Raw genomic sequence first — 25,121 nt, 5'->3', positions numbered from 1 at the left:
CCTACTCGGTTCCAGAGCTGCTCCAAACACCCTTCCCTGTAACCACTTCCCTGCCCTTGCCCAGCACTGCTGGGGATGCCCTGTCCCTGTCCCAGATGTTCACCTGCCCCGATGTTCACTCCAACCCAATCTGACTCCAACCTCAGGACAAGGATGCACTTCGCAAATCCACAGGCAGGTAGTGTCTCTCTCTCTCTCCTCCCCCCCCCTCCCCCCCCCCACACACACACACTTGCTGCCACCTCTCCTCTCCCTCCCCCCCCAACTGGGTCACTGAAATTCCTCCTGAACTGCATCTTGGCTGGAAAAGGGAGGCTAAAACAAGGTCAGGTCTCTCCCCCATTTGATGCTGTTGGAGGCTCTGGAGCCCAGATCCACACCCAGGGTCCGAGGAAGCAGAAAAGCTGGCTTTTGTGATGACCGGAGTGGCTGCCTGGGGGCCAGGCCCTGCCTCTGCTGGGCAGACCCTCCTCCTCCTCCTCCTTCCTAGACCGGCCACACTTTCCAGCACACCCCTTCCTGCAGGGGCTGGGGCTGCTTGTGCTCCAATGTCTCCCCCACGAGATGCCAGGCCCTGGTGGTCCCAGCGACCACCGGGCAAAGGAACCCGCTCTCCTCACGCTGTACTCGTCACGCGGCACCGCGGTGCCTTGGCCCATCACGCACTGAGCTCAAACGGCGCTGGTCCGAGGGGGTGCCTGAGCCCATCCCCCTCCGCAGGATTTGGGGGTAGTTTGTGGGGCTCAGGCTCCATCCGGTTCTTGGGCTCGTGGGGGAGGGAGGCCCGCTCCACGGGGTCTGTGGGTTTGCTGACCACAGGCCCGCTCCTGGGCATCCTGCGGGCACTCGTCCACTGGTCCCCCCTCCGGTGCCTGCTTCACCAAATTCCCACACAGCCAGGGCGCGGGTCGTCCTTTGCATAGTAGGGTTTTGCAGCATCCTGGCCCCTAAAGTCCAGATCCACCGTTTTCAGCCTTTTTCACCTCATGGCACACAAACTAGTTGTTAAAATTCTGTGGCACACTAAAAATATATTTTTTGCCACTCTGACCAAAAAATAGGTATAATTTTGGTTCATTTACATCAGGTGGCTACTGTGTTGGCTGTTGCCATTTTTAAATTGGACAATCTAAGAGAAAGGAGGTCATGGCCCCTGACTAAATAGGCAGGCATCGCATGTTTTAAACCTTCTTGCCTCACCCAGAGACTCTGCTCTGCATCCCGCCCCCCGCCCCCCGCCGGGACCAGGTGCCGGACTCCGGGCGGCAGCTCCGGGCGGCGGGAGGCGGGCTCCGGCGGGCGGGGCGGGGCGGACGGGGTGGGCGGCCCGCGGCACCGCCCCCAGCGGAGCCGGGACCGGGCTGCTGACTCGCCGGCTTCAGAGCTCGGGCGGCGGCGCTGGCGCGGGGCTCCGGAGGCTCCAGCGGTTCCAGCGGCTCCAGCGGCTCCGGAGGCTCCAGCGGCTCCAGCTGCGCCAGCGGCTCCTGAGGCGCCAGCGGCCGCGATGCGCGGGCGGCCACTCCGGGGGCGCGGGAGGCGCGCGACGTGACGCCCGGACCCGGAGCCGGAGCCCGGCCGCGAGTGGAGGGTCTGCGGGGCGGGAGCGGAGCATGCGGGGCGCGGCGCGGGCGGCCGGGGGGCGCGCGGGGCGGCCGAGGCCAGGACCCCGGTCCCCGTCCCCGTCCCCGCCGCCCCCGTCCCCGCCGGCCCTGCCGCCGCCGGCCCTGCTGCTCCTGGTCGCGCTCCTGGCCGCGCTCCTGGGCGGCGCGGGCGCGCAGTACTCGAGCGACCTGTGCAGCTGGACCGGGAGGTGAGTCCCCGCTCGTGGTCCGCGCCCCTCCCCTCCCCTCCCTTCCCGCGGGCAGAGCGCGGAGGGCTGGGGTCCCTCCCGGCGGAGCGCTGCCCCCTCCGCCCCCATGGCCCCCTCTGCGGCCGCAGAACAAAAGGGCCCGCGGCGTCCGGGTCTGGGTCCGGGGACGCCCGGAGGCGCTGGCCGCGCTGGGTCCGTCCGGGCCGGCCCCCTGCTCGCCCCGCGCCCTGTCGCGCCGGCTCCACGCGAGTCCCCCGGCCTCGCCGCCGGGCGCGGGCGGGATGGGCCCGCTGGAGGGGCCGGGCTGCGCCGGGGCCGAGCGGGCTGGGACGGCGGGCCGCGGAGGGGGCGGCGGCCAGAGCGGGGCCGTGGCCGTGGCCGCAGCGCTGACCGGTCCGCGCGGGGGAGACTGGGTGCGGGTCCGGGGCGGACCTGGCCCGCCCCGCCTCCGTGAAGGTCAGGCCGCCCTTGGCCGCGCGCCGGGCCGGCGACCCCCTCCCTTCCCGGCCCCTCCGCGGCGGCGCGGACCCCGGAGAGAATGGCGTGGCCGCCGCGGGGAGCGGGCGCGGCCACCCGAGGGAAATGCCGCCCCGGGCCCGTCCCCGTCCCGCTGGCAGCTCCGGGGGAGCCGTCCCGCGCCCCGAACTCCACTCGGGCATTTGCGCGGGGGGCGCGTGTCTCCTCCGAACGCCGCGGGCCGGGCGGCTGGGCCGGGTTCCGGGTCCGGGAGCAGCGCTCCGGCTAGCCCGCCGCAGACGCTCCCCGGGGTCCGGGGTTTGGGGTCCGGGTCCGGGAGCAGCCCCGGCCAGCCCCGCCGCAGACGCTCCCGCGGGACTGGGGTCCGGGTCCGGGTCCGGGTCCGGGAGCAGCCCCGGCCAGCCCCGCTGCAGACGCTCCCGCGGGCGGGCGGGAGGTCACGGGATCGCTGGGGGTGAGACGGCTTTCCGAGGAGGAGGGGCTGTGCCCGCGCCCTGGCCTCTGTGTCCGGGCGCCCAGGTCATCGCGGCGCTGCAGACCGGCTCTTCGTGGACGCTGGTGATGACCCGGCCATGACCCCGCCTAGACCGGAGGTCTGGGCCCCGAGGTTGCCCGATCCGCGCCCCGCACATGGGATCAGGGGTAGAGGAGCCGCGCCTGGACCGGAGTGGAGGGCAGGTGGGCTCTGGGGAGGGTTGGCGTGGAGATTGCTGGCGCCATCCCGACCTCTCCGACCCCTCCGCTGGGGCAGCACCTGCCCCTGCGCTGCCCCTGCCCCTGCCCCTGCCACTGCCCCTGCCAGGAATTAAACTCCCTGCTCACAGCCTCTCCAGAATGAATCAGGGCAAGGAGGCCTGGTGGGACTGGGTTCCTGCTTGGCACAGATCCAAAGCAGGAACCCAGTCCCACCTCGTGAGCCCGAGTTTCCCAAGGAGGAGCAAACACCCTCTCCAGCGTCTGGGAAGACTGTCTGCCTGGAGGCTGAGCCCTGAGGCCTCTGTAGGGTGTGGGTGGGGTGGGGGGCAACCAGCTCCTGGAGGTGTTTGCAGAGGGAAGAGGATTCCCTTCACCTTTTATCACCTGGAGAAGGTGGGACACTTCTCTGAGCCTCCTTCACTGCTAATGCACACACACACACACACACACAACACTCCCGCCAGGCCCCGTAGCCATTGGGGGGCTGTGGGGGGAGCAGCCAGGTCGCATTCCTGGCCATAGCCTCAGTGGAGCTGTGACTGCACCCCCAGTGATCATGCTGCTCGCTGGGAGCCAGGGTGCGGTTTGCCTGCGGACTGGAGCCTTCGGGAGTTTTATGAGTCTCTGTAAAGACACCCCCCCGCCCCCCAGTGGGGTGATTCTGACCCCTGATAGGGAGGGAGTTGCTCTTTATGACACACGTTTCTGGGTGTTCCCAAGCAGTTAAGTAGGCTTGGGTTTGTCTTTTTAAAAATTGATTTTGAGAGAAGGGAGAGAGAGAGAGGAATATAAATGTGTTAGTCCATTGACTGATGCACGCATTGCTTGATTCTTTATGTGCCCCGGCCAGGGATTGAACCCACAGCCTTGGCGTGTCTGGACAACACTAACCCTGAGCTAAGGGGTGGTGTTGAAGCCCGTCGCCCATGCCCTCGGACAGGACAGGGCTCCGTCGGCATTGCACCTGGTCCTGAAGGTGGACCACTGCCCGGGGCAGGGCACTGACCTGCGTCACACCTGGGCTGTCTGTCTCTCCCGCCTTGGGCTTGGCCTGAAACTCTTCTTTCTTCGTAAACAAGAGGCCAGCGTTTCCTCCCGGTGACTCAGGGTCTGCGCCCGTCCGCTGGGGGGAGAGGGGTGTGGGCTCTGCTGCCACCACACTGCTGACCCCATTGGAAAGTCCCGCATCCACTGGGAACCTGCTGTCTTTCCCACAAAGGTGCTCACCAGGTGTGGGGCAGTGACACTTGCCAGCTCTTTTTTTTAAGGACCAAGGCATTGACTTGGTTTAAGTACTCCAAGATCAAACCAGTCTTCTCCTTCCCTTAAGCTGAATAGCGCTACAGTTTTCTCTGTATCCTGCCGCTTCATCACATCAGAAAACAGTTGCTTTACGGGGAGGGGCTGGTTAGATGTCACGTGAATATTGCTACAAACCATCATTGGTGAATATTCAGGCACGGTGTGTTTTTCCATAAATAGAGGGTTTTTTAAAAAAATATATTTTTTATTGATTTTTTACAGAGAGGAAGGGAGAGGGACAGAGAGCCAGAAACATTGACGAGAGAGAAACATCGATCAGCTGCCTCCTGCAACCCGCCCCCCCCTCCCCCCACTGGGGATGTGCCCGCAACCAAGGTACATGCTATTGACCAGAATCGAACCTGGGACCTTTCAGTCGGCAGGCCGATGCTCTATCCACTGAGCCAAACCAGTTTCGGCTAAATAAAAGTTTTTTTTTTTTTCCCGGGTTTGCTGCGGCACTGGAAGCTTAGAGGTGGGTGACGTGGCTCTTTCCTGGTAGGAACCAGACAGGCCAGGAGTCCTTGTTCTCGTTCAAAGAGTCAGCGGGCTGGCGGGGCTCGGCTCAGTGTTTGAACGTCAACCTATGAAACAGGAGGTCACGGTTTGATTCCCGGTCAGGGCCCAGGCCCAGGTTGCGGGTTCCATCCCCAGTGTGGGGCCTGCAGGAGGCAGCCGATCAATGAGTCTCTCTCATCATTGATCTCTCTCTCTCTCTCTCTCTCTCTCTCTCTCTCTCTCTCTTTCTCTCTCTCTCTCTCTCTCCTCTCTCGCGGTTCTTCACTCCCTCAACCCCGAGGGCCCCCTTTGCCCCACTGACAGGGAAGGAGAGCCTCAGGCAGAGTGGTTTTTGTGGGAGAGAGGATTGGGAATGGGCGCCTGGGCTCAGGGCAAGGGTTCAGCTACCCCTCGCGCGGAGGAAACCCGGAGAGGAGGGGCACTCTGGTGAAGTTTGTTTTGGCTGCGTAAGAGCAGGGCTGATTATAATGATCCGTGGCAGCCACTTACCATTTAGTCTAATTTTTCACCCAGCATATAATTACGCCCACTCCCACCTGCGTGTCACGTGGGCCTGTGTGTGTTTTATGTGACTGTAATTTGTTCGTCGGTTCCGTGTGTGCAGCCCTGGTAGGCGTCTGAGGCCGGGCTGGCGGCTCCTGACCCCGGGCGTGTGGGGTTGGGAGGGTTCACCTCCCGGCACCTCCCTCTGATGTGGCCTGCAGAGTGCCTGCAAGCCGCGGGCCGGCTTGTGGAAAGTGAGGGTTTTGGGAGCCGGGAGCATGAGTCACCCACAGTAAATGCAAACCATATGTGCTGTGTTTTCTGCTCGGCAGAAAGGGTTTCTGGTAACGCACTGGGGCCGGGGCTCTGAGTGGAGCTTTGTTTATGCCAAGTAAAAATCCCAGGAATGTGGGTGAACCTGTCCGAGAGCTGATCGGAACCAAATTTCATGGAACAGAACGCAGCCCAGGCACTGGCGGAGCTCCAGGGCGCGTGGTGGCTGTGACGTAGCCGTGTGTGCGCACGCTGACACTGACATTGAGTCTGGAGTAGGGGAGAGAAGCCGTGGCGTTGTTGATGGTTTCAGTTTCTTGAAACCTGACGTGATGACTTCACGGAGACCTGTCTCCGGGAGAGACGGCACCGGAGCTTCACTCTTCTGCTCAGATTCCTGGGGAGGGAATCGAACGCGGTTCTCTAGACATTCCCCGGGGAAGACGCGGTGTCTGCCACCCTTTGGCTTCTCCACACTTTTCTCCCCAAGTCTGTCCCTGGAGAGAACCTTAACCGTACTTTCATATCTTTGATGCCATTTGAGTTCATTTTTAAAAATATGGTGACCAATGAAAGGTCTTCAGGTTTGCAAATGAGTGAAAAAGCAGTCAAATATCACCAAAAGGAAAATATAAAAAGTATGCCTGCCGGTGAGGCTCTAAATGAAAACTAGATCCCTAAATGGCTACCATTCCTCAGTGAGCGAGTTGCGTGTGTGCGTCCCGGTACCTCCAGAGGCCTCCTGTCCTTCATGCTCAGGGGGGACATGTGGGCTGGTGCCAGAGTTGTCCTGGTGTTTCCTTTTTTAAAAATATTTTTTTTATTGATTTCAGAGAGGAAGGAGAGAGAGAGAGAGAGAGAGAGAGAGAGAGAGAGAGAGAGAGAAAAACATTAAAGATGAGAGAGAATCATTGATCAGCTTCCTCCTGCACGCCCCCTGACCCCCACCCTTCAGTCCACATGTCAATACTCTATCCACAGAGTCAAGCCAGCTAAGGCCTCCTGGTGTTCCCTTGCTTGTGTTTTGGAAGATCCATCCTTTCCCTGGTTCTCACCTGCACGGGGGTACCTGCAGCTGCAGCCCGGCAGGCCTGCGATACTGAATGTCAGGGGGTGGGGGTGGGGGTATCCTAGGGGGGCTTGCTGCCCTTCCTGGGAGCAGCCAGTGCTGGAGGGGACGTCAGGGTGTAGGGCAGGGGGTGAGGGGTGGGGGAGGGCCTGGGGGCGCTGGCTGCCCCTCCCCTGGAGCAGCCAGTGCTGGAGGGGACATGGTGCAGGTGAGCGGGTGGAGCCGGCTGACCTGTCCCCTCTCCGCAGCGGGCTGACCCACGAGGCGCACCGGAAGGAGGTGGAGCAGGTGTACCTGCGTTGCTCTGCGGGAGCCGTGGAGTGGATGTACCCAACGGGCGCCCTCAGCGTCAACCTGCGCCCCAACGTCGTCTCGCCCTCCCGCCCCCTGACCCTGTGCGTCAAGCTCCTCGGGGACTCCTCGGGGGCCAATATTTATCTGGAGAAGACGGGAGCGCTGCAGCTGCTCTTCCGGGACGGGGACCGCGGGCCCGGCCAGGTGCGCTGCGTCGGCTTCGAGCAGGGCGGCCTGTTCGTGGAGGCCACGCCCCAGCAGGACATTCGCCGGCGGACCGCGGGCTTCCAGTACGAGCTGAGCAGCCGGCACGCCGGCTCGGACCTGCACGCTCCGTCAGGTGGGTGATGCCGGGGTTGGTGGGTGGGCTTCCCGCCACCCCCTCCTCAGCCCGGGTCCTTCTCCTGTGCCAGACTTCTCTGGCTTTCTCCTGCCCCCCTCAGCACAGCCTCCGGGAGCTCCCCAGGTGGGCCTCAGACTGGGGGAGGCAGGGGCTCCACGATGCCAGCGGACAGGCCCTCCTGGGGGGTGTCTGCAGTCGTGGTGTTGGATGTAGGTGCAGTACCTGCGTTCTGGAGTGTGTTTGGACTCTGCAAGACATTCATCTCCCAGGGGTGTGTGTGTGGAGGGTAACAGGTGTCCCGAGAGGGGCCGTAGGTCAGAGCTGTGACGGGCCCTGATCCCTCGTGTGCTCTTCTCCCGTGGACTGGTCGTGACTCGTTGGAAGTGGGTGCTATTGCCATTCAAAAATGGTCCCAGCATTTCCTCTGGTGCAGCCCCCGGAATGTCGAGTCTTGGGTGGGAATTGGGGCTGATCCACATCCAAGGTGAAAGTGGTGACATCCTGAGTCCTGGGCCAGTCCTGGGTCTGGAGGAGTCTTGTGGGTGCGTGCCTGTGAGATCCCAGCAACATGCCAGAGTGGTGGCCACCCTGCAAGCAGGAGCCGGGCGATCTGGGAGCCCAGGCCGGTCTCGAGAGGCCTCCCGGGGCTGAGGGGGTGTGTGCTCACGTGGGAAGCTGGTGAGATGGCGTTAGGTTTCCATCCCTTCTCTGCCAGGCGCTGGGTGGAGGCAGGGTGGCCTTGGAAAGTTTTGTGGACAGAGACGGAGGAGGAGCCCAAGACCCCAAGATGCTCACACAGGGCAGGTCCCCCCACCCCGGGGGCTAGGCCCCCCTCCCTCTGAGAGGCACAGAGGATGACAGTGTCTGTGTGTGGGTGATGTTTAGGGTAGGGCCGCCAGAATTCTGGCTGCACCATCTGTGTCAATTCCAGGAGCAAGATGCCTTTCGGGGTGTGTGCACGCGTGTGCCTGTGTGTGTACATGTGTGCATGTGCGTGTGCTGTCCTGGGAGCTGTTTTCTTGGTGACCAGCTGGGATGATGGTCAGGTGAGGGTGCTGGGGCCTTGCCGGGTGGGGGCCAGGCCCATACACTGTTAACACCCCACAGTGAGAGGACGCCCCAACATGGAGAGTCACATGGCCTCAAGTGGCAGCGAGGGCCATGGGACAGACTCTGAGGCACCCAGGGCTCGGGGAGCTGCGGAGATCGGGGCGTCTTCTCTGCCTGGAGTGTTCGCCTTTCATCTTTCATCGGGGCACGGCCCCTAAGCCTTTAATGCCGGAGGAATGGGTGTGAAATGCGGAATGTCGGCGCTGGCCATCTGGCGGCCGTGATGTCCTTGGCCAGGCGGGCTCTGGGAAGAGAGCATGGCTGCCGGCTCCGTCCCGCTCTGGCCCTGGCTGCCCAAGGCCTCGGTGACCCCAGAGCCCATGGATGCACCTGGGAGTGAGCACCTGCCTTCTCCCCCTGACGAGCCGCGAGGGACGGTTGTGCCGACTCCCGAGGGACCGGCTCCCGGCTGCATCCTGGCCGGTGTGAGCTGCCGCCCCGCAGCTCTGACTGGTCGGCTGGGAGCGTTTGCAGCACGTGCTGGCCCTCTGCCGCTGGGGCTGCGCAGTCAGCTTCCTTGGTGAACGGAGGCGCACCACGAGCCAAGAAGGGAGAGGCAGGCAGCCCCGGGACAGTGCAGACGGCGGGCAGTGGGAGGGGACCCCAGCCCAGGGGGAGGGGGATTTGGCTGCCACAGGCTCCCTGTGCGCCCCCAACTCCCACTGCCTCTGTGCGCCTCGCCAGGGCACCCGAGGAACATGGACACCCTTTCCATGGCACTGAGCCCATCTGGCAGAACATGAAAGGCAGGGAGCAGCCAGATGCAGCTCTGGGCCATGCCAGGAACATGGGTTGGGGTCTTGGGGCAGAACCTGGCCTGGCTGCGGGGGGGACTGTCCTCCCCCGGGGTCCCAGCACTCAAGGAAACAGGCACTCCAGGACTTGCCATCACCCAGTGGGCTGGTGGGTGACCAGCCAGGGAGGGAGGGGTTCACTGTGTCAGGCACTGGGGAACCAAGACAGGCCTTGTGTTCCCGGTTCGTGTGGGGTAGCCCAGGTGGGCCCCAGATTCCAGTCTGGCTTTTTTACTGGTTGGGGGCCGAGGAGCAGAGCTCACCACTGGGGCACATCCACGCTCTGGGCTCCTGGGACATCCACCTACAGCATCCCACCCCTGAGAGCAGACAAGTGGGAGGGAGGGGGGGAGACAGTGGAATTTCAGATCCACAGCTGGAGGGTGGGCAGAAGCCCACGACCCTCGAGCTGCTGTGAACACATGGAAATCGCTCCATCACAGGGGTCATCAGAGGCGGGGGGCAGCCCTGGTCCCCCAGGTCTGATGGGCCTCATCTCCCATCCCCTGTAATACCCGCTGTGTTTGATGAGCTGGGGGCAGATGATTCCTGAGGTGGTCCCAGGGGTGCAGAGGCCCCTGTGAGGGGCCCTCTCAGGCACCTCAGCATTTGGGGGTGGCCTTGATGGCTGTGGGGGCGAGTGGCAAAGTTCAGAAGGAGTGTGAAGAAACCTCAGTCTTGCCGGGAAACAGGAAAGGAGAAAACTTGGTATTTTTGCAAGGATCATTTATTTCCTGCCTCGGCGGCTTCGCTGGCCTCTGTAATTATTGTGTAATTTTTTTCCCCTTGCCCATTTGGGGTGGAAGGGTGTGGCCTTCCTGGCGAGGAAGAGGTCGGGAGAGAGCAGGACAGGAGGAGGTGCTGGTGGCCAGCTGGGATCCTGGCGGGGTCATCTGGGGCCTGGGTTGTGTGACCTCAGAGGTGGAGGTGGTTGATCATTGGAGGCGGCTCCAGAGCCTCTGCCTGCAGCTCAGTGCCTGCTTGGTCTCCGTGAATACAGACCACGCTCCTGCCGCGCTCACCACATTCCGGTTTCTCCCTTCTCCTCACTCCCTGTTACTCCCTGGTGGCCCGCCTGCCACCAGCTGACCCGCTGGGTGCCCTTACAGACGGTTTTCTCTCCGGAAATTGTGTTCGTCCACCCAGTTGTCCTTACGCGGGCAGTCGGGACTAGGGTCCATCTGACCATCTCCAAGCCCTTCGGGGTGGCAAGGTCCTGACAGAAGGCACCACCCGCCCCCTCCCTCCTGTGCCTGCTGCCTCACCTGGGCCCCTGCATGGCCCTGGCCTGTCTCCCAGACCCTGTTATTTTTTCCTTCGTTGAGTTCATTTTATGCCCATTCCGGAGTAACCTTCCTGGGATGTCCACACCCCAGCCCTCCCCTCTCCGTGAGACACGGGCCGGCATTCCAACCAGCCCGCTGGCGGCCCCTCCCGGCCGGCTCCCCGTAAGGAAAGGAGATTGGATGCGCCTGAGACCAGTGCATTCCACAGCCTTTATGAGCCCGGCTGCGATCAATGATTGCTTCCAGATTGCTTCTCTTGGCGTCCGCAGGCTGGGTTTCCACAAAGGTGACCTCTGCTTTGTGTGCAGCTCACAGTTGTAGGAGGGAAGTCTCCAGGGTGACGCTTTATTAGCTCAGCTGTCGATAGTATCGGCTCATTGGGGCTTTTCAGGGCCGCCTTCCCCCGGGCTACCGGGTGCCCACACCTTCTGCAGTGGGGCTGGGAGTGAGCCAGGGAGGCTAGTGTCACCTCTGTCCTCAGCCCTCGGCCGAGGACCCTGGGCCCGTGACCCTTGGAGAGGGCACAGCTCTAGGCTGGGTCGCACGCGCCCAGGCCTGGGGTCTGATCACAGCCTGTAGCCTGTCCCCCCTCCCCCCGACTGCTGCCTCTGGAGTGGTCCCCTGGCCTAGCTCAGCTGGCTGGATCCTCACCTCCCACCCACCTGCTGCACCCACTGCACACCTAGCTGCTGAGGGGAACCTGCCTTCTCCTGGGGAGAGCTGCCAGGCCCGCACCCACCTGCAGAGGGACCCCAGGCTGGGGCCACTGATCCCATGGGCACTGGGTGTGCCAGCCAGGACGGAAGTCACCGCTGCTCCCCGCCTCTTGCTCACAAGGCAGAACAAGATCCCGCAGAGCCGGCCGTGCCACGTGCCCCTTCGTCATCACGCCCGCCGTGCAGCTCCATCGGGTGCAGCGTGGGCAGCAGGTCCCAGTGGGTGAGAGGGAGGAGGGGCCCCCAGGTGGCCACCATCTTTTAAAAAAATCATCACCCAAAGATATGTTTTTATTCATTTTAGAAAGAGAGGAAGGGAGAAAGAGAAAGAGAGAGACATGGATGCCAGAGAGAAATACCTATTGATTGCCTTCTTTATGTGCCTAGCCCGCCCTGCTGGGATTGAACCTGCAACCTTTTGGTGTATAGGACAGCGCTCCAACCACCAGAGCCACCTGCCAGGGCTCGCCACCCTCTCTGTTAGGCTGGGGTCCACTCCTGCAGGCCGAGGCTGCCGGCGGGCAAAGGCTTGGGGTTCAGAGCTGGGTGGGGAGGTGCCTGCCTAGATGCTGGGTGGACGCAGCTTCCAACCCATTCATTCAGCAGGCTGTTCTTGCTCTGCAGCTCCCGGTGACTTCACAGGAGCGGGCGGTGGGGTGCGGGGGAGGGGTGGTGAGTCAGGCCTCACTGAGCCGCACTGGAACGCTGCACCCACACTGCCCGCAGGCGGGACGGCGGCACCAGCGCTCTGGATGCTCCCGTCCACCCCAGGCACCCCAGGGGCCCTGTGTGCCGGGCCCCATGGCCACGCACATCCTGGCCCTGGAGGCCTCTCTGCTGCTGCTCGTCTGTGCCTTGCCTGGTCCCCACAAGCCCCCGAGGCACTGCTGCTCCTGGGGGGCGGGGGGGGGTGTCAGGCAGCCCCTGGGCAGGGTTCCCAGGCTACCGGGTACCCACAGCTTCTGCAGTGGGGCAAGGTCAGCCAGCCAGGCACCCAGACAGGATTAGTGCTGTCCAGGCCAGTGAGTGCCGAGGCCAGGGGCATCCTGGGGCCTTTAGAACAGGAAAGGGTCACATGGAGTTAGGAGAATTTGTGCAAAAACTTAGAGACTACGAACAGGCGAGGGAGAGGCCTTGAGAGGAGTAATGTGGAGTCAAGTAATAAACTGTATTTTCCCACATCCACCCCTGGGTAAAGGAGTGTGTGGTCCTGGGGAGGCACCAGAGCCCAGGTTTCTGCCTCCCCCACCCCCACCTTTCTGAGACCCTGTGCCCACCTGAGAGGAGCGGGCTTCCCGTAAGGCTTGTCTGGCTCTGGGAAGCCAGCAGCACCCCCCCCCCCCCCACACACACACACACACATGTAGGGTTTCAGGGAACTCAGGATTCTGAGACTGGGCTGCTCTGAAGGCGTTTGGGTGTTCAGAGGGGTCACTGGGCTCAAGGCTAGGTGGGGCTGGGGAAGGGGCGTTTGAAGGGTCCTAGGGCCTCGCTGTTCACGATACCTTTCCTAGGCGTACCGGCTAATAATGCGGGTTTTATTTCACTGGGTGGTTACACATATGTTGATATATATGCAATTTGATACGTGTGCTATTCTGTGGTGTTGCTCCTTCAGTTACCACTTGTTCCGATCGATGGCACGTGCACTTTCTGAGCAACACTTCAAAACATATGAAGAAGTGGACAATTGGGTCTCTGAATGGCCTCAAAACAAGAAAAGTTCTATTGGGAACTTTTGTATCCACAAATTACCTGAAAGATGGGGGAAATGTGTAGCTAGAGATAGACGTTACTTTGAATAAAGCACTTTTGATGTTTCTCTTAAAGTTATTGGTTTTCTTTGATTACAAAATTTGCATTACTGTTAATAATGCAGATTAACTATTAACCGGTTAATAATATGGATTAACTATTAACTGGTTAATAATGTGGATTAATAATTAACCGGCTAAAATTCAGAATAATTATTAACCAGTTAATAGTGCATATTAACTATTAACCGGTTAATAATGTGAATTTTGTGATCCAAAGAAAACACGATAATTGCAAGAAAAACATCAAAAGTGCTTTATTCAAAGTAACATCCATCGCTAGCTACCCATTTTCCCCATCTTTCAGGTAATTTGTGGATACTGCCCCAATAGAACTTTTCTTGTTTTGAGGCAGACCATTCAGAGACCCAATTGTCCACTTCTTCGTACTGGTTTTGAAGTGTGTGGTGGTGCGATATCATGAAGCAAAATTATTTGTCTTCTGGCCCATCTGGTCATTCTATGATCAAAGCATGGTTCAAATTGATTATTTATTGTCGGTAGGGATCAGTATTAATGGTTTCACGTGGTTTTAGAAGCTTTTAATACACCACAACTTCCTGATCCCACCAAACACAGAGCATTGTCTTTTTTCCCAAGTGATTTGGCCTTGCAGTCGATGTTGATGGTTGATCTGGATTAACCCATGATTTTGTGTGTTTGGGATTCTCAGAATAAATCCACTTTTCATTGCCAGTCATAATTTGATGCAAGAAAGACTTTCTTTCATGCAGTTGAAGCAACATTTTACTGATGACTTTTCGGTTTTCCATTTGTCTTTTGTTCAGTTGATGTGGCACCCATTTTCCTTCCTTTAAAATCTTTCCCATTGCTTGTAAACGTTGGGAAATTGTTTGCTGAGCAATGTTTAACCTTTCTTCAGGTAGTTTGATATGCATCTTCATCCAATAATGCTTGTTGGTCTTCAAACTTTTATGGTTGACCTGTACGTTTTTTGTCTTTCACATCGAAATCATCATTTTAAACCAGCGTTCACAAGTGTCTTGAGATGGAGCATGTTCACCATAAGCTTCCCAAAGTATACGATAACTTTCAGCAGCACTTTTCTTCAAAATAATAAATTAAAACTTCCCGAAAATGCTGTTTCTTTTGGGGCACGATATTCGTCATTTTTAAGGGTAAAAACATCTATGATGTTAACACCTTCAGAAAATTTGACATATCAATCTATGCATAACTCCCATCTATTGAAAAAAATCTGCATTATTGACCGGTACACCTAGTAGGCTGTGGCCTCGTGGGTCCTCCCAGGCAGAATCTTGACCAGTGGAATGGAGGTGGCAGGGGGGACGCGGAGAAGCAGGCGGCGTGTGAGTGGGCAGCCCTGGCATTTCGGGGAGTGGCTGCGGAGGCGGAGTGATGGTAGCCCTGGCTCGGGCGGGCGGAAGGACAGGCTTTGCTCAGCGCATGCTGGTCCGTGTTGGTGTTGGGCACGGAAGGATTTCACTGAGTCCAGTAGCTGCTCGTGGGGCACAGCTGCTCTGACCACTGAGTCACGAGGGTGCAGTCACTGGGTGGTGGGCCTGGGGTCCCTGCAGTCAGCCCCCAGCCCGCACACTGAGGCCTTGGTGTGACTGTGGCGCTGGGGGTCATAGAGGCACTGCTGGAAATCAGAGCACCTTTGGGGTGTCATCCAGTGTGGAGGGGCCCCGCCGTGGGGAAGGATGCACGTCCATGCCCTGCCTGATGCACCCCACCCGCCCCTCTGCTCTCTCCTGCAGCTCCCTGCCGGCCCTGCAGCGACACCGAGGTGCTCCTGGCAGTCTGCACCAGTGACTTCGGTGAGTGCCCTGGTTCCCGCTGCGGGGAGGGTGCCCCACCTGGCCCCAGAGAACCTTCTGGCACTGGCTCCAACCTCTGCAGGGAGGATGCTGTGAGGCCCCAGGGCTCAGCACTCCTCTTCCATGGTCCACGCCCCCCCACGTGACTCCAGCCCCAGGGAAGGGACCTTGGGCAGGGCAGGGAGAGGGCTGGGAATTCCTGTTATTGAAGGTGATCAAGCTTTGTCCCACTTTGCACACGACGACGTCATCGCTCTGGAAGCCTCACCTCAGAGTCTCCCCCTCCGCCAGGCCCCCCAAAGGGGCCACAGTGGGAGTTCCAGGTCCTGATAGGACCTAGGGCCGAGGCCAGGCACTCAGCTCAGGCAGAGGATGGCAGCTGGCACAGCTGCGCGAACTGAGCCCCAAGCCCAAGGGCAGCCACCCCGAGGGCAGGTTCCTGTAGAACCAGAGGCTTCTGACTGGGCCCACAAGGGTAGACCTCTCTCTGTCCTCCCTCACCCTCTGCCCCTCAGCGTCACCCTCTCCAGTCTCGATGCAGATCTTGTGCATGAACTCTCGTTACTGTTCTTGTCCCAACTTGAACCTCTGACGCACCGAGTGGTTTGTTTCTTCCACGTTTTCCCACATGTGTGGCTGGGCCTCCCACCCGTGACAGAGCTGAGTGCTGGGACCACTCCAGGCAGCCTCATGCCCAGAAGCTGCCCTTTCTTTTTTTAAATCCTCACCTAGGATATTTCCATTGGTTTTTAGAAAGAGTGGAAGAGAGGGAAAGACAGAGGGACACGTCAGTGTGAGAGAAACACGTCGATTGGTCGCCTCCTGCATGTGCCCCAGACAGGGCCTGGGCTGGGGAAGAGCCTGCAACCGGGCATGTGTCCTTGACCAGAATGGAACCGGGACCCCGTGGTCCACAGGCCAACAATGCTCTAGCCACTGAGCCACACCGGCTAGGGCAGGAGTTGTCTCTTTAAGGAGGATCCCTGGGATGCAGAGGCCAGGAGCGGCTTTCATCCCAGGGCCTGCTCACACCGAATGGCAGCATGTGTCTGCTCAGCAGGCATCCTACCCCCTCACCGGCCGGCCCCCACCCCCTCCCTGACCCCACTGACCCGTGTCCTCCCCCCGCAGTGGTCCGAGGAGCCATCCAGGACGTCACCCACGCCCCCGAGCGGCAGGAGTCGGCCATCCACCTGCGCGTGAGCCACGTCTACCGGCAGAAGGGCCGGGTGTTCCGCGCGGCGCCCGGCGGCGGCTGGCGGGGCCGCGTGGCCACGCTGCTGGCCTGCGGCGTGCGGCCGGGGCGCGGCGAGTTCCTCTTCACCGGGCACCTGCGCTTCGGGGAGGCCCAGCTGGGCTGCGCCCCGCGCCTGGAGGACTTCCGGCGGGTGTACCGGGACGCGGAGGCGCGGGGCCTGAACCCCTGCGAGATGCCCGTGGACTGACCGCGGGGTGGCCGTGGGGGACCCAGCGATCGGGGTGGACGCCGGGCGACCGTGTGTGGAGTTCCGGCCAAGGAGACCCCAACCGATCGGTTGGAAATGCTGTAAAGTGCAAACTAAGTTATTATATTTTTTTAAAAAAAAACAGTGTGTCCGTGGGAGACGCTCCGTGCCTCTGTGTGCCGCTGCCCGTGGTTTTCCAGAGTCGCCGGCGTCCCTGCGTTTGGCTGGTGTCTGGGGGCCGGGTGCAGGCGAACCCAGCACCAGGCTTTGTGCAGAGCTTGCTTACTATTCACCGTGTTCCTTTCCACGCAAATCTCTGGAGCCAAATACTTCTCATTGTTTTCACTTGGTTTTTGCCTTTTAAAGAACGTGGTTTGCCGGCTGAGCTCATGTGGGGCTGCCCCGGCCTCCCTCCCGGGAATCGGTGCCCCCACCTGATGGGCGATGGCACGGCCAGGGCCAGTCTGGTGCCCAGGTGCTGAGCTGGGTGCTGACAGGGCTTTTCCTGGGAGCCACAGGGCCCTGGCAGCAGGGCTTCCGAGGGCCCCACTAACTGCCCCGTTATCCCTACTCTGCAGGGTGCGCTGGTCTCAGCCAGATGCCCCCTCATCCTTCCTGTTAACCCAACTTCCCCCAGATGCCCCAGCCCACAGCAAGCCTCTGGACACCCAGGGGCTGGGCAGGGCTGGGATCAGTGACCCCATATCCTTATGGATGAGAGTGTCCTGTAGCTGCCATAACAAGTGACCACAGCAGGGGCTTCAACCCCACATTCTCTGAGGCCAGGGCGGCTGGCGCCCCTCTCGGCTTGAGGGAAGGAGTCCACTTGTGTCTCCCGGCTGCTAGTGGCTGCACAGTCCTGGGCGTCCCAACCTCCCCTGTGTCATCTCCCTTGGTGGCCTGTGTCTCCGTTTCCCTCTCTTAGGACACCAGTCAGTAGATGAGGGCTCAGTCACCTCAATGTGATCACACCTGAAAAAACCCATTTCCAGGTGAGTTCACATTCACAATTTCTGGATAGATGTGAATTTTTGGGGACACTATGTACCCCAGTACAGGGTCACTGGTGTCAAATAGCCAGGCCTGGGCCAGTGTCTTCAGATATGAATCAGGTGATGTCTCAGCGGCTGTGAGACCGAAAGACAACCCAGGAGAGGCCCACAGTGGTCCGTGAGCATCATGTTGGCTGCACTGAAGACGCACCGAGTGGCCACAGGTAGATGCATTGTGCCAGGCCAGGTATGCTCTGGCCCAGATGTGAGCTGACACGTGTGTGCACCGGCTCACATGTATACAGACAGGTGGGCCCTGGCCTGGGTGTGTGCTGGCACAGGTCTGTGAGCCAACACAGGTGTCACCAGCTCACATGTATAGGACAGGTGGGCCCTGGCTCAGGCGTGTTCTGACAGATGTCTGACCCAGGTGTGGCTGGCACAGGTCTGAGCTCCTGCAGGTCACAACAAGAAGCAGGTGCTCAGCACCTGCACCACAAGCACAGGGTGCTGGCCTGACGCCGCCGGTTGGTGACAGGAACAGGTCCTCCTGTGGCCCATAGCTGGCGGGCTTTGACCGGAGGATGTGTGACAGCAGCACAGGGACACAGACTTGCTCCTGGGCTGTGCGGCTTCTGCGTTGGCTCAGCTCCTCTGACTCTGACAGGAGGCCTGCAGGGCAGCCGAGGCTGCAGAACCAGAATGATGGGTTTCGGTTTCGGGGCTGGCTTTCCTCCTAACGTCAGTGCAGGGATGACGGGACCTATGGGCCCCGACCTGTGAGCGATGTCAGGCGCACAGCAGCATTCTCTCCGCGGGAGACGGTCTGCAAGGGGGTCAGGGGAGGTCCAGCCCTGCGGACGGGGCCCGGCATACAGGCGCCTCATCTCCATGGCCTGTGAGCTCAGTGCCCACACAATATCCCACGCCGTCAGGGCTGCTGGGTGTGGGCAGGCCTGGAGGGCCCCAATTTCTGAGGGAGCACAGAGCTCCTATGCCGGTGCCCTCTTGCTGCCCAGAGCCTCATGGGTATCTGAGACCACTGTGTATGCCAGCTTCCACGTCGGTGCTGGGAAGCCCCCACACTGTCAGCCCTGGGGGACCCGGCGAGGCCCTGGAGCTTCTCCATAGGGCCCTCTGACCCTGCTCTGCCCTGCGGTGCAGGTCCAGTAGTCATTGGGAGTGGACACTTCTGTGGCTCCATAAAGAGGTTCAAGGGGAGGCCTGTGGGAGCCCTCCCCCATGTGCTCCAGATCCCTCCTGTCCTGTCCAGTGGCCCCCACTGCCCCTCCCTCTACCTCCTGCTGGGAGCGCATGCCTAGGCCTCCCAGCACCAGCTCCCTGCTCCCTCCTCCTTTGAAATGAGACTTATCTGATTTCACCTCTGCATTTCCCCACCCACTGCAGGCCCCCAACATGACCCACCAAACACCCTACCACCAGGCAAGTTCTAAGGGATGTCCCAGTTCTCTTGCCTCAGGGGCATTGGGACCCTCTTCTAACAGGTGCTCGTGGGTAGAACCCTGGTTTGGGCCTGTCCAGTGACCTCACAGTCGGGAAACAGCTACTTAGCTCCCTGAGCCTGTGACCTCCCTCCTCTGCTGGAGGAGGGGAATCCTGGGCCCGCTCTCCCTCTCCACTCTCTGCCCCCCGCCCCCCCGCCGCCATGGAAATGTGGGGAGGGACCCTGGTCTTGACCTTCTGTTGGGTCTGGACGCCCTGAGGACTCAGGGGCACCCACCTCTCCTCCGACCCCCTCACCCCGGCCTGGCACCTGAGGAGTCAGGCTCACCCTGTGGCCTCCAGCTGGGAGCATGTCCTCATCCCCTGTCTCTTGTTTCCTGTGGACCACGGCTGTGGGTGCGTGTACTCACACAAGGTCTGCATTCACCTGTGTAGCCAACTGGGACCCAGGGGAACCTCGAGACCTCATGGGGGTCTTCCTGTCCTGGTTTCTGGTATCATGCTGGCCCCCAGGCAAGGGCCTCACGGATGCCCAGGCCAGGCTGGGTGTCCTTTCAGCCTGGGCGCCTTGCTGTCTTGGCTGGGGAAGAACTGGGGTCTGGAATCAGGCTCTCTGAGCCAGGCTCTCTGGGGCAGTGCTCCGCCTCCAGCACTGGGACCCTCGGGGAGCCCAGCCCCTCCCCCCCAGATGTGACTCATCCTGGTGTGGGGGGGCACGTGGGCATGGGCGGGTGAGAATGAGGTGAGGTGCATGTAAGCCCTGAGGCCTTAGCTCAGGGCTGGTTTCTGGGAGGAGCACGTGTGACTTGGAGGCTGGGAGAGGGGGAGGGGTAAGGAAAGGGACCCAGCACCCGACCACTTACAAGGCCAGTGGGTTGTCTGGACTCCTGCCTCCTGTCAGCACCGAGGAAACTGCTCGGCACCCATGACCGGGAACAGGGCCTCCTGCTGACAACCCGAGTTTCTGTGATTCCTGCCCAATGGGCCACGTTTCCACGTATGTGGCCAGCCCATTTTTGTCATCAGATCCTGTCCTGTGTCCACGGTGAGTGGCCCCAGAGATGTTCTCATCCTGGACCCTGTGAATGTGTCCCTGGGACCCGGCCCCACTGGTGGCCTAGTGTCACCACAGGGCTTTAGAAACGACGCAGGAGGAAGACTGGGCAGGGTGGGAGCTGCCAGGAGACTGGCTGTGCAGGTGGAGGAAGGGCCAGTGAGGACAGGTCTCCGGGAGCTGAAAAGGCAGGAAGCAACCTTTAATAAATTCATAAGGCATCATGATGCACTAAAAAAAGAAAAAGAAAAGGCAAGAAACAGCTTCTCCCCGGAGCCTCTGGAGGGCCCAGGCCCTGGGCACCTTGATCTCAGGCCCGTGTGGCTCAGACCTCAGACCTCACATCTTTGCATAATAAACGGCTGTTTTCTGAGCTGATGGAGAGAACACGCCGGTGCACCCGCTCTCCTGGGACTGAGGGGGCAGTGGGTCCCCCGGCAGCACTGGCGTGTAAAATGCTGTTCTGTGTCTATGTGCATTTTTAGAAACAAGCTCTTAACTTTTATCAGAAGCCCAGAGTTAGGAACATGACTCCATCTGTGCACGGGGGACTGGAGGGCAAGTGTGCTTTTCTCGATGATTTGCAAAGAATCGAGCTCTTTCCCCACCTCTCCCCGTCTCTGTCTCTCTCTGTCTCTGTCCCTCTCTGTGCCCCTCCATCCCTGGGGCATTTTCCTCTCCTATTTGCTGACTAATCCACCTGGTAACATGCTGCCCGAGAGCTCACGCAGGCCGCATGCTTTCAGGTGTGGTTTCTGGAACTGCTGGGCAGCTCCTGCCCACACCTGGTCTCACCTGTCCTGAGTCAACCCCTGGATCTAGACAGTGCAGGGCCCTCCTCCTTCGGTGTTCACCCATCCAGGTGGTGCCCACCCATCTCAGCGACCCCTCCACTGGACCCACCTGTGGTTCCCCCTCCCCTCAGTGCCCTGGACCCTTCTCCTCATGGGCGGCCCCTCCTGAGCCTTCTCTGTCACTCTGGGCGATGTGAAGGATTTGCTTAGAGGATGCTGGCTGTAGCCTCTCGCTGGGGCCCGAGATGAAGGCCGTGAGACATGGGCAGGGGTCTGGGGTGTACAGGATGGATCAGGGCAGCAGCACAAAGCAGGACCACCCCGAGGGCGACCGGGCCCTGGCGTGACTGCAAAGCACAAGGCAGGTGCTCCGGGCCTTTCGTCACAGCTGCACCACGTGGGCAACGGGTCCAGGGCCGAGGGGAGTGCATGCTGGTGGAGGCCCTGCAGGGCCAACAGCTGTAGCTCCTCGGGGGCTGACACAACTTCTGTCCTGAAGACAGCGTCCCTCCTTCCCACACCGACGTGCTCTGGCTGCCAGCGCCAGCTCCGGAGGGTGCGGGCATGTGTGGTGCCTTACGGCCTGGCTGGGGGTTTCTTGTGTGCTGGGCACCAAGTCCAGAGCCTGGTCCAGGCTCCACAGGTTCTGGCCCCGGACCTGTCCACCCTCCAGCGGCCCCTAAGAACCAAGGGCACTCAGTGGGCAGCAGCCTTTGCAAAGAGAACTAGGAGAGGCCTGGCCGGGGGCTTAGTGATTGGGCGTCAACCTGTGAACCAGGAGGTTGCGGTTTGATTCCTGCCCAGGGCACGTGCCTGAGTTGTGGGGTGGGGTGTACCGATCAATGATTCCCTCTCATCATGGATGTTTCTCTCTCCCCCTCTGAAACCAATAAAAATATGTTGAAAAGAACAAAAGAAAAGAAAACTAGGAGAGGTTCCCACAGCCTCCCTGCCTCTCTTTGCCCACAAAGGCTTCTGGAGATCCACGTGGCCTCTGCCCCCCCATCCCCCGAAGTGGGAGGGGAATGCCATCCCTCCCCAGCTCCCGCTCTGGCCAGCACACTCCCACTACACCGGCCTCTGATCCCAAATCCAAGGGAAGAGGCAGGAGGCAGGAGGCAGGCGGCTGCACATGTGTGAGCCGGTAGCCTCTCGGGGCTGTGAGCTGTGAAGCTCCATGTGGTGGGGCGTGGGCCCAGGTGGGAGCACTTCCACCAGGGCCCGGCTCCCATGAAGCCGTTTCGCCTCTGCCCACGTGGAAAAGGCTGGCTGGGTTTGTGGTGTTTCCCGATGGATCACGCGTGTGCTGCCGTGAGATGTCAGCAGGTCCTGCTCTGGGCGGGTCCGGGAGAGCCAGGGGCTGAACCCGCTGTCCTCCTCCTCGTCCGGGGAGCTCGACCCTGACAGCTGCCCTCCGCCCTCAAGGCCTCCGCCTGTGCTGGCTGCAGATCCCTGGGAGCGAGCCCAGCCGGGGAATGGGGGCAGAAGATATAGGAATGAACCCCCAGATGCCAGGCCCTCTGGTCAGCAGGAGGCAGGGCTGCCGTGCCCCTCGCCTGAGTGATGTCTCTGAGGCCCAGCACCAGCCACTTTGGGGACCAGCACAGGCACACGGCCCTGTGGGGGACCTGGCCACTGCAAGGGCAGGAGTGTGGATGACCGTTTGCATGAGGAGATGGTGTTGTGGGAACGGGCCGGAACACGAACAGCTGAGAGACGAGTCCTTAGCTGGGAGCTGGCGGGGCGAGGTGGCCACATCCTCCGTTCTCTCGGCTCTGTCTGTGGAGTCATTGCAGTTTCATGGGCCTGGGCTGAAGCAGTCCACGCAGATGGAGGAGGTGGGAGACCCCCCGGCTGGGACTGGGGTTCCCTGTCTCCCTCACCCCTCTTGGGGCACCTGGGCTGGTGGGAGGATCTGTGGGGATGCAGAGGAGCTCCTCTGATGACTGGCCTCCGGCCTCCAGTCCTGCCAGGGGCTCCTCCTGGTGTCTGGAGAGGAGGCTGAGGTCCCAGCGACGGGGGATGCAGGTTGTAGAGGAGGGGAGGCCAGCGGGGGGTGTGGGATGAAATTTCTCACCAGCCCTGGTTCCCTTCCTTTGCCGTCACCTGTTGTCCCCCCAGGGAGCCCCGTGGAGAATGAGGAATCCACAGGTGGGCTCAGCTGTGCGGGGAAAGCCTGATGGAGGGCGAGGTGGGCCTGGGGGGGCCGGGCGGCAGGTTGGAGGGCAGGCCCGTGGCCACTCGCGCACAGAGTAGGGGGTGCTCTGAGCTGGGGCAGGGTTTCTGGGCTGATGACCAGAGCAGAGAGGGGTTTGCTGAGGAGAAGGGACAGGGATTTTAGTAACAGGGCTTTTTAGCCTGAAGCAAACATGGGAACGTGCTGTGAAAGTAAAGCCGGAAAGGCCAGGGAAGTGAAACATTAAAGAAGCACAAGCCGGCGGCGGCGGTGTTGTCGAGATCAGCCCTGGCTGCACCGTGGACACGATGAGGGGCCCTCTCTCGCCTCCTCGGGGACCAGTGGCCAAGCTGGTGTTGGAAGGAGGCTTTTGGGAGCGGGTGGGGGGTGCTGGCCTGGCTCCACACCCCAGGAAGCAGGGGTCAGAGGGCTATACCCGCCTCCCTCGATGGATGAAACAGACCCCTCGGCCTTCGTTTGTGCACAGGGATTTATATTTTGTTGGCGGCACAACCGCTCTGTGTCGTCTTCCTCATTTCCTAAGTGAAAAGGCCGCAGCACAGAGAGGGTGAGCCACTCGCCCAGGGCCTCTCTCAGGTTCTCATCCAGCATTCAGAACAGTTACACTCCTGATGGGTGTGATGGGCCCTGAGGGACCCTTTAATAATCATCCCACGCGGGCATGTGCCCTGATGCTCTGTCTCTCTCTCCCTTCCCCTCTGAAATCAATAAAATATATTTTAAAAAAGTCATCCCACAGCCCTCCCGGTGAGTTTCAATGAGAGGCCTCCTCTCTCCCAGATTCCTGGGCTCCTCAGAGGAAGGTGGTCCCGGCCCACCCAGCCCAGGAACAGGCTGTTCCAGGGGCTCCTGGGTGATGTCCGTCCCCCTGGGTGGGGCTGTCCTGGCCGGCAGGCCCCCATGTGCTGTGGGTCAGGTCGACTCTTCCCAGCTGGTCCCTGATGTGCAGACTGAGGAGCATGGTTTTATCCTCTGGCCTTGCCTTACAGAGCCCTGGCAGATGGGGGGGCACTCACACTCAGTCCTGCTGGCCTCCCTGGGATGCAGATCTCGTGGGGTCTCTCCTCACAGAACAGGAAGGAGGGCCCTTACCCCAGGGCTAAAGGATAGTGACCCGCGCAGGGCCGGGCCCTGCTGCAGGCAGGAAGTGTCAGCGGGCTCTGGGACCTCCACACGCCCGGCTGCCGGTGCCCTGGGCCGTCCCCGTGCCCTGTGGCCTCGTCCCGCCTGCAGGGTCTGTCCGGCCTGCCCCACGCTGGGCCGGGGCCACGGCAGCTCCGCACACATCTGGCCGAGCACAGGCTCTTGTGGTGGTGTCACAGCCCAGGAATGCAGGAAGACGGTCTGGGGTCCTGGCACAGAGGCATGGCCGCACACCAAGAATGTGCCTTGTCGAGAGATAATTATGCGTCTAGGGGATTCTCGCAGCAAGCCCAGTGGATGCCACCGGCTCTGTTTATGTTACTGAGGCCCGAGGCGACAGGGAAGTGCCGTCTGGAAAAGCGTCTGGCCCCTCAGGAGATGGAGCCACTGGCAGGCGTCCACTCCCGGGGACCAGGTGTGGGCCCCAAGGGGGCGGCAATGGGCCGGGGTGAGGGGTGAGCCGGTGTGGAGGCCATGGCAGCCCAGGAGGTGGAGGCGGAGGGTGCAGGCGGCGCTCAGTCCCGCTGGCCTGTGGGGGCGGGACCCGCGCCTGGGTGTGCAGCCGTGGGCAGAGGGGCTGAATGACCCCATTGTGTGAGCGAGGCCAGCAGAGCCCGCCCAGTGGCGGCGGGCGGGGGGGGGGGGGGGGATGATGTGGGTTTTCTAACTTCTGCTCCATCGGGAAAGGGCTGCCTGCCTCTTTTAGAAAACTTGGAGCTCCCAGCCCAGCATCCAGCATGGAAAGTGGCGTGAACTCACTGCCCAGATTTGGTGAATTTCTTTCAAGATTGCTTAAGCCGTGTTTCGTGTCTGTTCATGCATGTATGTGCATGTGCACTCACACAATGTATGATAACGTTTGCAATGTGGTGAAACACGTAACATAAACTGGACCACCTGACCATGCCCAGGCGCTCGGCTCAGGGGCAGGTGTACTCACCCTGCTGTGCAGCAATCAGCAGTATCTCCAGAACTTCCCATGTCCCCAATGGGAATCTGTCCCCGCCACATGTTACCTGCCCCCAGGCCCCAGCAGCCACCTCCATGGCCTGTCTCTATGGTTTCATCTATTCCAGGCCCTCACATGAATATAATCATATAATATCTGTCTTTTGTGTCTGGCTTCTTTCACTCAGCATAACGTCCTTGAGTGCCATTCATGTCCTGACATCTCAGAGTTGCCGCCGCCTTCTCCTCCTCCTCCTCCTCCTCCTCCTCGTCCTCCTCCTCCTCCTCCTCCTTCT

General features: G+C 60.7%; 1 protein-coding gene across 1 annotated transcript; it reads left to right on the top strand.

Moving 5' to 3' along the window:
• Positions 1–1,351: 1,351 nt before the first annotated feature.
• METRNL (meteorin like, glial cell differentiation regulator) lies at positions 1,352–16,425 on the top strand. The gene is made up of 5 exons (XM_084863680.1): positions 1,352–1,417; positions 1,454–1,810; positions 6,878–7,263; positions 14,729–14,788; positions 15,920–16,425. Exons 2-5 carry the CDS (start codon positions 1,611–1,613, stop codon positions 16,231–16,233), a joined length of 960 nt encoding a protein of 319 aa, XP_084719806.1. The 5' UTR covers positions 1,352–1,417; positions 1,454–1,610; the 3' UTR covers positions 16,234–16,425.
• The last annotated feature ends 8,696 nt before the right edge of the window (positions 16,426–25,121 follow it).

The sequence above is a fragment of the Pipistrellus hanaki genome (assembly GCF_964339955.1).
Source record: "Pipistrellus hanaki genome assembly, chromosome: 16".
NCBI lineage: Eukaryota > Metazoa > Chordata > Mammalia > Chiroptera > Vespertilionidae > Pipistrellus > Pipistrellus hanaki.
This window is presented reverse-complemented; position numbering and strand designations above follow the sequence as displayed.